This window comes from Desmodus rotundus, chromosome 13 (assembly GCF_022682495.2).
Source record: "Desmodus rotundus isolate HL8 chromosome 13, HLdesRot8A.1, whole genome shotgun sequence".
NCBI classification, from domain to species: Eukaryota; Metazoa; Chordata; class Mammalia; order Chiroptera; family Phyllostomidae; genus Desmodus; species Desmodus rotundus.
In genome coordinates, this window is record NC_071399.1 from 7,986,562 (window position 1) to 7,999,947 (window position 13,386).

The following is a 13,386-nucleotide window of genomic DNA, read 5'->3' on the forward strand; positions in this document are numbered from 1 at the left end:
CTCGTGCTGCGACCCTAGCAGCCAGTGTCTGAGCCAGAGGGCCACGTTCTCATCTCTGCTGGAAGGTAAAGCAGTTGAAACCCAGTGTGCTGCTAGCCAGCGTCCCCGCTGAGATGGTGGGATAAGGCCCGCGTCACTCTGGGTTTCTAGGTGGACTCCACAGACCAGCCTGTACGATGTGAGGCGTTGGGAGGGGCGGTGACAAACAGGAGCGAGCCGGCATTTCTGACAGACGCCCTCCTTCTAGATCACTTCTGTGGATCTGGTTCTGGGCCACGAGACGGGACGGTGCGTGGTTTTGAATTGGCAGGGAGGAGGAGGAGACGCGGCTTCGTCCCAGGAGGCCCTGCAGGCCTCGCGCTCCTTCAGAAGACGGCCCAAGCTCCCCGACAGCGAGGTTCACTGGGACAGCGTCGTGGTCCAGGCCAGCACGATGTAAGTCGGCCTGGCGAGGCCGGGTGGGAGAGCTGGTCTCGTTTCTTTTAAGTTCTGCGTTTCAGTAATTCGGTTTTTGAAACAGTCGGTCACTTAGCTACACGGTTTTCCCCTCAAAGGGTCATTTCCAGAGTTCCAAACATTTCGGTCCAGCTGCGACACGACCCTCCTGCCCTGACGAATGAGATGTACTGTCTGGTGGTGACCGTCCAGTCCCACGAAAAGAGCCAGATCAGAGACGTGAAGCTCACTGCGGGCCTAAAGCCGGGTAAGCAGCCCTTTCAGGCTTGGCCGTGTTAACGTGACGTGAAGTGAACAGCAGGCTTGCAGCCCTGGAAGTCTGTGGAAGACACGGTTCTGACGTAGCGCGCTTTACGCAGCGCTGCTTGTGAGGATGATGTTTCAGTTCTCCGGATTCTCAAACACCAATATGCCCGCTTTCAGGCCAGGATGCCAATTTGACTCAGAAAACTCAGGTGACCCTGCGCGGGACAGAACTGTGTGATGAGTCCTGCCCCGCCCTGCTCACGGACATTCCTGTTGGGGACCTGCACCCCGGGGAGCAGGTGAGCTCGGTCAGCGGGGATCAGCCGGGAAAGCTGTCAGCCTGTGGTTTTAAGTGTGTAGCGAGCTTTAGAGCATTTGAAGAGCGTTTCCTGAGACTACGCATGTGATTTAACCGAGGCACATTTTACGTTTGAGTGTGTAAAACATCTTAAGCAGTTTTTATACAAAGGATTTTTGAACAAATGACTCTGATAATGGAGAATTGGTTGCCTGATAAAAATAATTAAGTAATGCTGAATAACTAAATGACATGAAGTTTGTAACTCAGTGAAATAGTCATTCAGTAAGCGTCTGTTTCCAAACCAAACACAGAATTTCTGGGAGGTCGGGAAGGACCACAGAAAGATGGAGCAGTGCGGATCCCGCCCGTGTGCTGTGGCAGGACCGGCCTGTGAAAGGTGTTCAGGAGTTTAGCCAGGCGGTGCAGTCAGTTGTGTTAGGTGGGAACATCGTCCTAGGATGTACGTCAGATGGGACTCTGTGACGGTGATTAAATGAAAGCACTTCAATTTTGTCACAGCTGGAAAAAACGCTGTACGTGCGCTGTGGGACGGTGGGTCCCAGGATGTTTCTCGTGTACGTGTCCTACCTGGTCACCGCCGCCATTGAAGATGAGGAGATCGTCTGCAAGTGTCACAAGGTCTCGTTTCCGCAGCTCCTTCCGGAAGCACCCTGCCTGCAGCATACATTCTGTGCCATTTCAGCTCACCTGTGAAATCAGCAGTGAGGGCCTTCCAGTCTATTACAAACTTCAGTTGAAATCTGCTGGCTCTCTAACACATGTATATCGATTATTAGCAATATAATATATAATAAGGCATTCATTGCTCTAACAGTAGAAGGTTGGCCGGTGTGGCTTTTCACAGAGAATCAGCGGGCTCGAGGTCTCATGCGAACGAGTCGTGAGACTTTAAACCTATCTGCTTCTTTCCAAAGCACGCATTCCATAAACTCTGTCAGTTGGTTTGAAACATTATAATATTATTATATATAAAATAATATATAGTAAAATACTACTATACTTCTAAAAAGTTAGTTGGATCTTGAAAGAGGAAATAATTTGAAGCATATAATAATGGTAATATTTTAGGCAGATCATGAAGTACTTTCTGTGAGTTATCCCATTTGATTATCATAGCAGCCCTATGAGGATTGTGAAATTGACTTAAAGAGATCACGTAACTTTCCCAGGGTCACACCCCACGTCCACGGTCTACACGGCTAGTGTGTATCCAGCCAGGATTAAAATCCAGAGCTATCTGGCATTACAGCTGGCGTTTTTACCCAGCAGGGAGGGTTGTTTGTTTTCAGACATCTAATAACCGCACTGTGTTTTGAACAGACTCTAGAGAGGGGATATAGAGCAGTTGGTTTTAAGTCGGGCTCCAGGGTCACCTTTGGTTCAGTTTCTGCCTTTGTCACTTACTAGCTATGTGGCAACTTCGTCTTCAGATGGCGGTAATAGTGGCATGTGCTTGCTTGAGTTAGGAGCATTACATAATACGGGTATAGTGGTTATAACACTCACATTACATCGCTGTTATCATCACTGTTACTTCACTCATCTCGAGTCGAGGTGACGAAAGAAGGCCCGGAGTCTGTGCTTGGTGCCACTAGCTTTGTGGCCTAAGGCCAGTCACTTAAAACCTTCCTGAACCTCTGGCTCCTCTGCTGTAACATGACGACGGGGCCTGCCCTGCCCACTTGCTCTCGATCCTGAGATAAATGATGAGTAAGAAAACATTTCCAGTGTGATAATAATACCGTAAGGTAATTAATTAGAGAAAGTAGTCTGGTCTCTCTGCATGGATTTTGACAAAAATCTAAAGGGAAAATCCTAGCTTCTTACTCTAAAATTGGGATTATTTATGTAGATTGTTTTGAATGCCTTCTGTGTTTAAAGCTCTATGTACCGTTACTATTTAGAAAACCATTGCCTGTGCCTTTCACGTTTTCCTGCAGGATGAAACTGTGACAATCGAAACCGTCTTTCCATTTGATGTCTCTGTTAAGTTTGTTTCTACGAAGGTATGTCCCTGTGAAGCACATTGGAAATCACTTGGGGAAATCATTAACAGGAAAGAGCAAAACAGATTTATGTCATGCCTGACAGACCTTCTGTCTTTGTCTGTGACAGTTCGAGCACCTGGAGAGGGTCTACGCCGACATCCCTTTCCTGTTGATGACGGACCTCTTAAGTGCCTCGCCCTGGGCCCTCACCATCACGTCCAGTGAGCTCCAGCTCGCGCCTTCTATGACGTCTGTGGATCAGCCTGAGTCGCAGCTGGACAAAGGTGAGAATGGGGGCCGTCCCACTTCATTAGCAGAAGACACTGTGTGTGAGCGTGCCTGCGTAGGGGGTAGCCGTGTGAGAGTTGGCCTTTGGCGAGGGAGGGGACTCGAGACTCAGGCTCACAAAACAAATACATTTAGAATTAAGGTGGAATTGGTATTATTTACAATCTGTTTGAGGATACCTTGTTTTAAAAAATCAGATATTTGCTACTATAAGGAAGTTACTTTTTGAAAAATGTACTTGAAAATAAAATAACACAGCAGGTCCTTGAATAACATCCTTTCGTTCAGTGTTGTTTTGTTACAATGTTGATGAGATGCCACAGGAACTTAGCCTTTGTGTATATCCATTAGCCTGTGGTGAATCGGTTTGGCTACATGTCGTTTCATTAGAAGTGGCAGTTCTCCCGTCTCCACGTCTCTGAGTCCAGCTTCTCCCCTCCATTCTCGTTGCCGTCCCCCCTGGCCTTTCGAAATAGCTTCTCAACTCATCGCCTCCTGGCCATTCCTTCCCTTCGTCTACCTTTCATGTTGCTCCAGAGTTTGATTCCTCAGAAAACTGTTTGGAACCTGTCATTCCTTCTTCACAAACTTCCATGACCCGCCAGACCTTCCCCAGGCAGGCTCGGCTACCCTTTGCAGCTGCTTCTACACTGGCCTCTCTCCTTCCCTTGGCTCCTTCCCAGACTCCAAGCAGGCCAGACAGTTTTCAGTGAGCAAGCATTGCCTGTCTGTTTCTGAGCCTGTCTCACTTTTGTTCAACACACTCTCCCTCTGCTTTCCCAGCCTGTGGGGCTCCTGTCGGCTCCTCGGTGTACAGGTCAGCTCGGTCTCCTCTCCTGCAGCAGAGCCGGGCTCTCTCCCTTCTCCCCTCTCCCCTGTTCCCGCCCTGGGGTCATGGACACACCACTGTCACTGTGCCCACATAGACAGGCTCCCCACCACACTGTGTGCCCCTCGAGAGCCAGCGCTGTGACTGCTTCCTCCTCTGTGCTTTGCCAGCCTCATACTAGTTCATCAGTCTTTATTAAATTCATGAATAATGTCCAGTTTTTAAGATAATAAAAGCCAGGTTTTATTATCTTAAAATCCTCGTGGTCGCAAGTCCTCAAATCAAGGCATCGGCAGGGCTGCGTTTCCTTGGGCTCCAGGGAGGTCCTCCCCTGGCCTGCTGCAGCTTCGGGGCGCTTGGAGGCCTTGGCTCGTGGCTCCCCCCGGGTCCAGCTGTGTGGCGTCCTTACCTCTCCTTCCGTCACCTCTGCTCCGTTCGTTGCATCTCCTTCTCGCCTCCTGCTCTTTCTTACAACCCTGTGACTACATTGGGCCCAACTAGATAATCCAGTATGATCTCCCCATTTTAAGACCCCGTCTTCATCACATCTGTGAAGTCCTTTTCACTGTGTGAGGTAACATGTAAAGGTTCTGGGAATGAGGATGTAAATATCTGGGGGGAGGGGCGGCATCGCTTTGTCCACCACCTCCAAGGACGCCAGCACCGAAGCACTGTGAACTGTGTGTTTGGCACATTAAAGCCACCACTTTCCGAGGCCCCTAGTTAACCCTAATGTTAATCGTTGAAGTTTGTGATCGATTTGGCTGGCTGCTTAGAATAGGGAGGACTTCGGGGCAATTTAATGTGAACACCCCAGGTTTTCATAAAACTACTCTTAGAAGTTTGAATTGACGTGGGTTTTACGTACTGCGCTACATTGTCATTTCCTAGTCCTTAGAAATTACTTACAAGGAGTTAAGTCAAGTCAAGTTCAATCCAGCTTTTTTTCCTTTTTCATTTCTGGTATCTACCCACAATCATAACCATTAATTTATCACAATCTTCTTCATTGGAAAACCATAAAAACAGTTACTTAATGTTTAGAGACTGTGTTGTTACTACGAGGTTTTGCTCAGAGATTTGCTGAAGTCGACGTCACGTAGGCACTGTTGCCAGCTTGCGTTTGAACGAGTGACAGGTACTGCAGGCCGCGATGTGCTGGAGGTGGGGAGGGCATGGTCTGGAGGGGCGTTTACCTAGCTCAGATTCACTGTGAAGTTGGCAGAGGCACGCACCCTTGCACAAGAGGTAGGAGCCACGTTGGGCAAGAATGAGGCAACATAGCATGTATTTCCATTTGGGGCTATCAACAGTATGTGTTTATTCAGAAAGCCAGTAGTTTTCTAGAATGACATTTGAGTAACTTAAGGGGTAACACTAAAATTATGGGGGTTTTTCCCTATTGTGAAATGCTTGCTTTGGAGACATGAAATAATTCGGAAAAATTAAAATAATCACCAAAAGGTGTTATTCTGACTCCAGACTCCTCCCTTCCATGGGCCCCCAGTGGAGTGTGTGGGAACACGCAGGTGCCTCCCCTGTTTTCACTGTGCCGGAGCATTGCTAGAGCAGCAAATGCACTGGGTGGGGACCCTGTGACCGGGGGACGTCATCGGACGTCTCCGAGCCTTGGTGTCCACGTCTCTGTCAGTGATGTGTAAGGAGGTGTCCTTTTCCTGGTGCGCGCTCAGAGACGGGTGCCCCTCGCGCAGGTGAGCCGGAGCTCAGGCTGACGAGGCTGTCGTTTGTAGTTGTCTTGCAGACCGGGGAGAGTGCCAGCGAGTGCTTTTGTCTCCGGTGCCCATCGGCCGGGCCTGCTGAAGGCGGAGTGGCGACCGGGCATTATCTTGTCTCCTGGAAGAGGTAACGCAATGTGGGCGAGGTCTGCTCTTCACGTCTGCGCTGCTCTGACGCCTCTGTTGTTTGCCATTGTCGTTGAGACCTTCTGTTGGCCCCGGAGAGCGGACTAGGGGTCCCATGCCACCACTGGCCGTTTGTCAAATAACAGAGATGAAATAGGATAATTAAACTTTGATTTGTGTTTTGTCACAATGAAAGTGACCTACATTCTGATGATGTTTTAGCAAAACCAGTTGTGATGATAGGACCATCATAAACGTAAGAGTAACGCCCTTGTTCGTGGTCAGTAAGATAGTCCGCCCAAGAGCCCGAGGGGACCCGCAGATGATGGGGACTGTTGGCGTGGCAGTGAGCACCCTGTGCCCGCGGCCTGCACCACACTGTGCCCTGCACCGACAGCGTCTTACCTCCACGCACTGTTCCCTGGTGCGCAGGCTGGAGCCCCTCACTTCCCACCGCTGGGGCCCGACAGCAGCCCCGGCCCCGGCGTGGCTAATTAGAAGCATCCAAACCAAAACGGGGGTCTGAGAGCTCTCACTGCTTCACGGCCGCTTCCACCAGCGCAGTCGTGGGAAATGGAGGATGTGTGTTTCCTCGGGGACCATGCTTGTTCCCTGTCTCTGATTCGCTGACTTCTCCCATAAACCCTGGATGTAACAGACGCCCTTTCCTGCCACAGGGCCTCCGCCTGGGGCGACATTCCTGTAGTCAGCACTGTCGTCACCCTGCCGCACGTGATTGTGGAGAGCATCCCCCTGCACGTGAACGCAGGTAACGGCACTCGCGGTCTGTCTGACGGGGAGACTCAAGGAGAATGTTTGTCGCAGCTTCTACGACTTCTGAAACCTTTTTATTGTGGAAAATCCCTGACGTGTATGCAAGTGTACTGTGACCAGTCTCATTCCACTGGCGCCTCTTTCCACTCTGCATGCTCCTGTTACTTAGTAGCAGTTCCATATGTAACTCTGTCTCTAAATATCTCCGTGGGTATCTGTAAGAGGGGCAGTTATTTGTCTAATCGTGATCATAATACCATTATCGTGACTTTAAAAATTAGCAAAATTGTCCTAATGTTATCAGATTCCAGTGTTGACATTTTCCTCGTTGACCCTGCCCTTTGGCCCATCGCCGCCTCCACCCACGACCTTCACCCTGTCTTCCTCGCTGTTCATTTTTCCTGCAGAGCTTGCTGCAGTCTGGGTTTTGCTGATTGCGTTGCATTGTTTTTAAGCGTTTCTTTGTCCCTATAAATCGGCAGGTCTGTAGGCGCGGTCAGACTCAGGTTGAAGTTTTGGAAATTACACTTGCGCTCCCATCAAGAGGCACCTAATGTCCGTCATTCCTTTTTGAGACATGGTTGATACTTATGGAAACCTTTTGCAGATTTTAAAAATTACTCCTAAAATACAATTCAGCTCCTGATAGCACACACCCTAGGTCGGTTGGATTTAGAAGGAGACTTGGGTGTTTCTTAACCTCTGTTGTCATAGTCTCATGGCTAACGCACAACCGCAAACATTTCTTACTTAGCCAGAGTGCAGTAATATCATTAACCTAAATGAGCCCATGTCCTGTAGAATGAGACTCGTGTACAGAGAGAACGTGTAAATGGTGAGCTTCCTTTTTAACCAAGAGAATTGTGTCACTCTCTCTGCAGATCTGCCATCCTTTGGACGTGTCAGGGAATCGTTACCTGTCAAGTATCACCTGCAGAACAAGACTGACTTAGTTCAGGATGTGGAGATTTCCGTGGAGCCCAGCGACGCCTTCATGTTCTCCGGTCTTAAACAGGTGGAGGCTGCGTCCCACTGGGCTGCGTGTATAGACACGCAGTGTGGCCAGGGGGTGGGAGCTAGGCAGCTGGACTGACAGGCGGCTGTGGTCCCTGTTACTTTGGTGGTTGTGACTTTTTAGGCACTTTTATGGGTTACGTACAACTCGTTATAGAGGTGGAATAAATGGACAAACCTTGTCACACTGAGATCACACATGTAGGTTCTTTTTCCTGAAAATCTTAGATTTCCCTTTTACTGCTAATGAGTTTGTGTGTGAGTGTGTCTTTTTGGCTTTTAATTTGAAGCCTGGGGGTGTAACTACCTGTAGTAAAAGCCTAGTTCTCCTCCGAACTATCAGTGAAAATTTTCAGAGATGTTGTGGTCAGCCAGTACTTCTTATTAATGAGGACGCAGTTAGAGGAACAGTCGTGTCCTAACACCCAGGAGTACCTTCCCTGACCATTCGCCTGTGCTGTGCCTGTGCCGCGCCTGTGCCGCGTGCCATGTTTGTTGTGAAATGCAGAAGACAGCTGTATACGCTCTGAGTTCATACACTAATTCCAGCTTACGCAGCTCTGATAGGTTGGTGCACATGTGTGCGTGCGTTACCTTTGGCGTGTCACGTCCCTGCATGCTCTCACTTGCAAGTGAGTGAGCTTTTCTTGGGCGTCTTGACCTTTTCCACCTATTAACTTAAAGATAATTAGGTAATGTGAGACACCGACATCTTACCAGTTTGTGCTCCCTTCTCCCGAAATCTTGCCACTTCGCGTTCTTTTTGAAAGTATTGTTAAAAATGTCCAAGCATCTTGTTTCCCCTGGAAGTTACTTAACTTACCACAAAGGTAAAATCCCTACAAGAAAACACAAGAAACCACTAGTTTGTCTAATGTGGACACAGTGTTTACAAAGGTACCTTTCTACAAATTACCTTGTAACTTTTGTGGCGGTGAAATCTGCCCGGTCTACTTACTGCACAGAATATGTTGATCCGCCTGGTGCTCTCATTTTTAGGCTGGTTCAAGTTGCCTTTTAGATGTTGGTAGGACAGAAATCACGCGTGTATTTTTTATACGTGTGTTAACTGGGTGGGCCTGGTCTCTTACTAATTCAGCGCTCCAGTTTGGAACCTGTGGAGGATGGAATAGGAGAGAGAACATTTCACCAGAGAGATGTGGGTGTCCAGTCACTTGTCAATCAGCTGGGGGTAACAAGACAGATACTGCAGGTCTGCGCGTTTGATCATCTGTTACTTTCTGTGATTTAGATCCGATTACGCATCCTGCCGGGCACCGAGCAGGAAATGCTGTACAATTTCTACCCTCTCATGGCCGGGTACCAGCAGCTGCCGTCCCTCAATATCAACCTGCTCAGATTCCCTAACTTCACACACCAGCTGCTCAGGCGGTTTATACCTACCAGCATTTTTGTAAAGGTAAGGCTTCGAAATTTCTGCTGCTACATTTACTGTCTTGAAAGCAAACAAAAGATTTTTTTTTTCATGTAAACATCAGGAAACAGTAATTTGAGACTAACAATTATACTTTGACTTTTATGTATGAATTTGGCAATATTGCTATTCATTTCTATAAGGTTACTGTTGTTTTATAAAATCTAATTCCACAGACTTTTGTTCCCTTAGGTAAATGATTTATCTTTAGAGTGCCCTTAAACATGTTTTTCTTTGGTTTTGGTAAAGTATGTTTTTAAATATAGTTAGTTTGTAACTGATTTTTAATCCTGAACTTTCCTAATTCTCTCTGTTTAACTGTGTGTTACTGGATTTAGGTCTTTTCTGAAAACGACCACCTGTCGGAAACTATACTCTGGTTTAACGTTTGATTTTCTTCCTCTGAGACCCTTTCCAGGGTCCCTTGGTGAAAGAACATGTAGATGTCGTAGTGTGTGAGAGTGCGCTGGCCGCAGGTGGATCGTGTGGCTCGTGCCGCTTCCCCTCACCACCCACTGGTGGCCCCTGAGGCCCAGGCTGTCCCTCCACACAGTCTGGTTCTCGTGAACGTCTGGTAGCTCGGGTATTCACGAGCCCGTATGAACCCTCTTTTCCTTTTCAGTTAATACCCCGCTTTGAAATGGCAAGTTACATTGCGTGCTGTTCCCTTTTGCGTGTCTGTCAGGTTTGGGGAACCGTGCCTTGTTTGCGTGATCTGGGATTTAATGTTATAAGTTAGTCTCTGTTACTGTATCCTTCATAATTCTTCCGGCTTTTCTCTTTCCTGACTTAGATGCTTTTTTGTGTCTGCCGAAAAATCATTTCATTAACCCTTCCAAGCTCCTACATTACTCCATACTTTAAATTGTAAAAGAAAGGGGAGGAAGAAAGGCAGACTCGTGGTTTCAGGTCTGTAGTGTTTAAACAGTGGCTGTAACCTGCTTCAGACTCACAGCACAGATGACAGGCAGTTGCAGAGACTTCCCAGGCCCCCGCAGGGCAGTGGGTCTGCAGACGACCCCACCTGGCCACATTCCGTGGTCGTTCTCCATCGCCTTCCTCACTGCCATGTCCGGGGTCACCTGCGGGGGCAGGGAGCGCCGGGGCGTGGGCAGTGCCCAGCGTCCTTTTAGCTGTTGACCTTCTGAAAGCTGCTGTTTCTCACCAGGAGTGCGGCCTTCGCTGGTGCGAGCATCTGGTGCAGTGTGCGGGCTCGGCCACGTCCCACCGTGGGATGGCTGGTGCGGGGGCAGGTGCATGCGCTCGGGGTTCGGGGCCTCAGCCGTCTCCTCGCACCCCTCTCCCTGCAGCTCTCACTAGCTCGGACCTTGGCCTGTCTTTCACAGGAAGCCTCTTTGGGGCGGTGTTTCAGTCTGTGAGGAAAGGTTCCAGAAAAATAAACGTTCATGCGTTTTAACGTAACGAGCATTTCCTTTTCTGACTGCCATGCTCTTTTTTCAAAATGCCAGCGCCACCGTCTGGTCACCTGACTGCTGCCAGGGAGGCAGCGTGGGTCCCTGGGAACCAGCTCCTCTATCCGTGGGGGGACACAGCACTGTGTCAGCTGTGTATGGAGGCTGGGCGTGAGCGCCACCCGCTTCCTGCGTGCGGAGCTGTCGTCAACCTCAGGGCTGCGCATTGCAGTGGGGTAGCCACCAGCCCTGTGTACCCATGGAGATTGAAATTCATTAATTAAAATTTCATTTAATTTAAAGTAGTTACTCGGCTGCCCCAGCCACACTTCAGGTGCTCAGCAGACGCGGACTCGCACACTTCAGGTGCTCAGCAGACTCGCGGACGCCCCACTGGGCAGCGCCAATACAGAGCGTGGCTGCGGTCCCAGTCATTGGGCCGGTGTGGCCCTAGAGCGAGGCCCTCCTGTGAGGTTGCGGGGTTCTGGCTGGACGAGGCACTTGTTTGTAAAGCTGCATTTGGGGGCGTTTAACCGGGATGCACCGTCCTCCGTTTCTAAAACGGAGCCTCCTGCGTCAGGACTGAACATCACAGGAGGTGCCAGAGACCGGGCTCCTGTTCTGTCACTCGTTCTGCTCCTGCCTTGAGTGTGAGGGGCCGAACGTCCACATGTGTGCATGCGTGCAGACATGCAGGTGTACATGCATGCACACACAGCCACACAGCAACCGCCCGGTGCACAGGGCGCTGTCCTCACTGCGGGCCCCCTGCCGGAGTCCTTCTGCTGGCAGCTCCTCCAAGGGTTTTGGGTGGCGACTGCTTTTCCAGTCCCGGACACCGTCCCTCTCGTGCTTTCCCCAGGAGGCCTGCTGGGGTCTATCTGTGTAATAAATTACAGTCATTTGCAATGATTTTTTCTTTTAGCTGCTTGACTCTGGGGTGTTGCTAACCTTTAGGTTTTACACCTAAAGACAGTTATGGTACCTCTCACTCATTTCCAGCCTGTACTTGTCGGATGTGATGCTTTGCATTTTTTTAGTCAGTGGCCTTGAGCAAGGGACATGTTTGTCCTTACCTGCTGCTTGTATCTTTGCGGTGTTTCGTCATTAGGTAGCCAGCGTTCACTGGGAATCACTTTTCTCCAACAGGATGTTGGGAGACCTTGAATCTCCAGGGAACTCGTCTGTCATAGGCTGAGACCCAGGCGGGCCCTGAGCAGGAGAGAGAGAGTGAGAGAATAACACTTTTATCACTCTAGCAGGAGTGGTACCCAGGTCCCCTCCTCCTGCCTGTGGTGGTAGGTCGGCAGTCGCTGCTGCACCGCCAGGCGGAGAGAGTAATAGCGACTGAGGCGGACTCAGCATGTGGAGGTGCCTGCACGGGGTGGGTGGCCACAGGGACGGAGGCACGCAGGTGCTGTCCACAGGTGCGAGTAAAGAGTGAGGCTGAGGGCGAAAAACAAATACGTTTTATTTTGATATTTGCTCTTGTTTATTCTGTTTTTGTGAACAGTCCCAAGAATTTCACAATCTTTTCAATTAATAGAGCTTACGTGGTCGTTATTCTTTTGTGAACCCTTTTCCTTCTCCCACTTTAAAGCCACAGGGTCGGCTCATGGATGACGCCTCTATTGCCGCCGCATGATGCTCCAGACGGGCCCTTGGCTGTGCCTGCTGAGGAGTTGGAGCGTCCCAGAGATTTTCATTCTGAACTGTAGCTTTGATCGTGGTAAAAGTTACCTTGTTCTGTTTTACCGTGGGTGTTATGCCAGCTGTTCAGAGGAACTTGTGCATAAAATATTAGGAAGTCTGTCCTCTGTTACAGTCTCACGGTATCTGACGCCCGTCGGTGTGACACAGAAGGCTGTCAGCCCACCGTTATTATTGCAAGTCATTTTGCGAACCCTAAGTGCTTTTGAAAGTGAGGGATTTGCGTGTGCAGTGTCAGAGGAAAATTAAGCATCCGAGTGCGACCGGACGGGGAGAGGGGACGCACTGGCACCGCCCCTGCCGGGTCCAGCGTCCCCAGGAGTTCCCTTCAGAGTTGACTGAACTGGAGGTCCTCCACCCTCATAAATTCAGTGTGTGCTCCTGACACGTACCCAAGAACGTAGAGCCATTGTGGGACTGATCCAGAAAGCTTCCAGAAGGTTTTAATTGGAGCAGTGTGAGTTGTCTAAAACGTATCTTTGTTTTCCATCAAACGTGTCGGATGGGCCCAGCTCCCAGCCGAGTGTGGGTTGTTTGTAGAGCAGGTCTGTGTCCCAGCGGAGTGGGATGCTTATCTGTGAGACTGCGAGGCTCTGATTATCAGCCTAGTTTCCCGAATGAAAGGTTTTGAAAAAGTACCAGGTCTGAAAGCTTTTCACTACCTTGTGCAGTTTGAAAAGAACCATTTAAGGCTCTTAAAAACTCATGTCAATAAAAATCATATTGTGAAAATTTTCTTTGTTTAGATATTTTAATTTAAAACAATCTGATTTTCTGGAAATTTTTATTTAAGAGTGTAGGAGTTGTAAAAAGGAAATAAGGATGTAAATAAACCTGTTCTCATTCAAATATGCCTGTGTACATCTTTTATTTATTTTGAGCCTGTTTGGTTTCAGTTCCGCAAAACCACTTCCACTAAAAACACACCTATGAGGTGAAAAGGAGAGCAGAGGACTGGATTCCTTCACATTACTTGACGGAAAGAGTCTTTGCTTTGGTTTTGATTCAGTCATTTCTTTCATGGCTCGTTATGTCTCCACCCAGAATATT

General features: G+C 49.0%; 1 protein-coding gene across 1 annotated transcript in view; it reads left to right on the forward strand.

Moving 5' to 3' along the window:
• Positions 1–13,174, forward strand: part of TRAPPC11 (trafficking protein particle complex subunit 11) — a 35,143-nt gene extending 21,969 nt beyond the window's left edge. The window contains exons 20-30 of the mRNA XM_024562675.3: positions 248–435; positions 555–703; positions 880–1,001; positions 1,523–1,642; positions 2,965–3,030; positions 3,140–3,296; positions 5,881–5,992; positions 6,669–6,760; positions 7,647–7,780; positions 9,032–9,199; positions 12,227–13,174. Coding sequence (XP_024418443.2) covers positions 248–435; positions 555–703; positions 880–1,001; positions 1,523–1,642; positions 2,965–3,030; positions 3,140–3,296; positions 5,881–5,992; positions 6,669–6,760; positions 7,647–7,780; positions 9,032–9,199; positions 12,227–12,271 — 1,353 coding nt within the window. The 3' untranslated portion in view covers positions 12,272–13,174. The remainder of the gene's footprint in view (positions 1–247; positions 436–554; positions 704–879; positions 1,002–1,522; positions 1,643–2,964; positions 3,031–3,139; positions 3,297–5,880; positions 5,993–6,668; positions 6,761–7,646; positions 7,781–9,031; positions 9,200–12,226) is intronic.
• Positions 13,175–13,386: the final 212 nt, after the last annotated feature.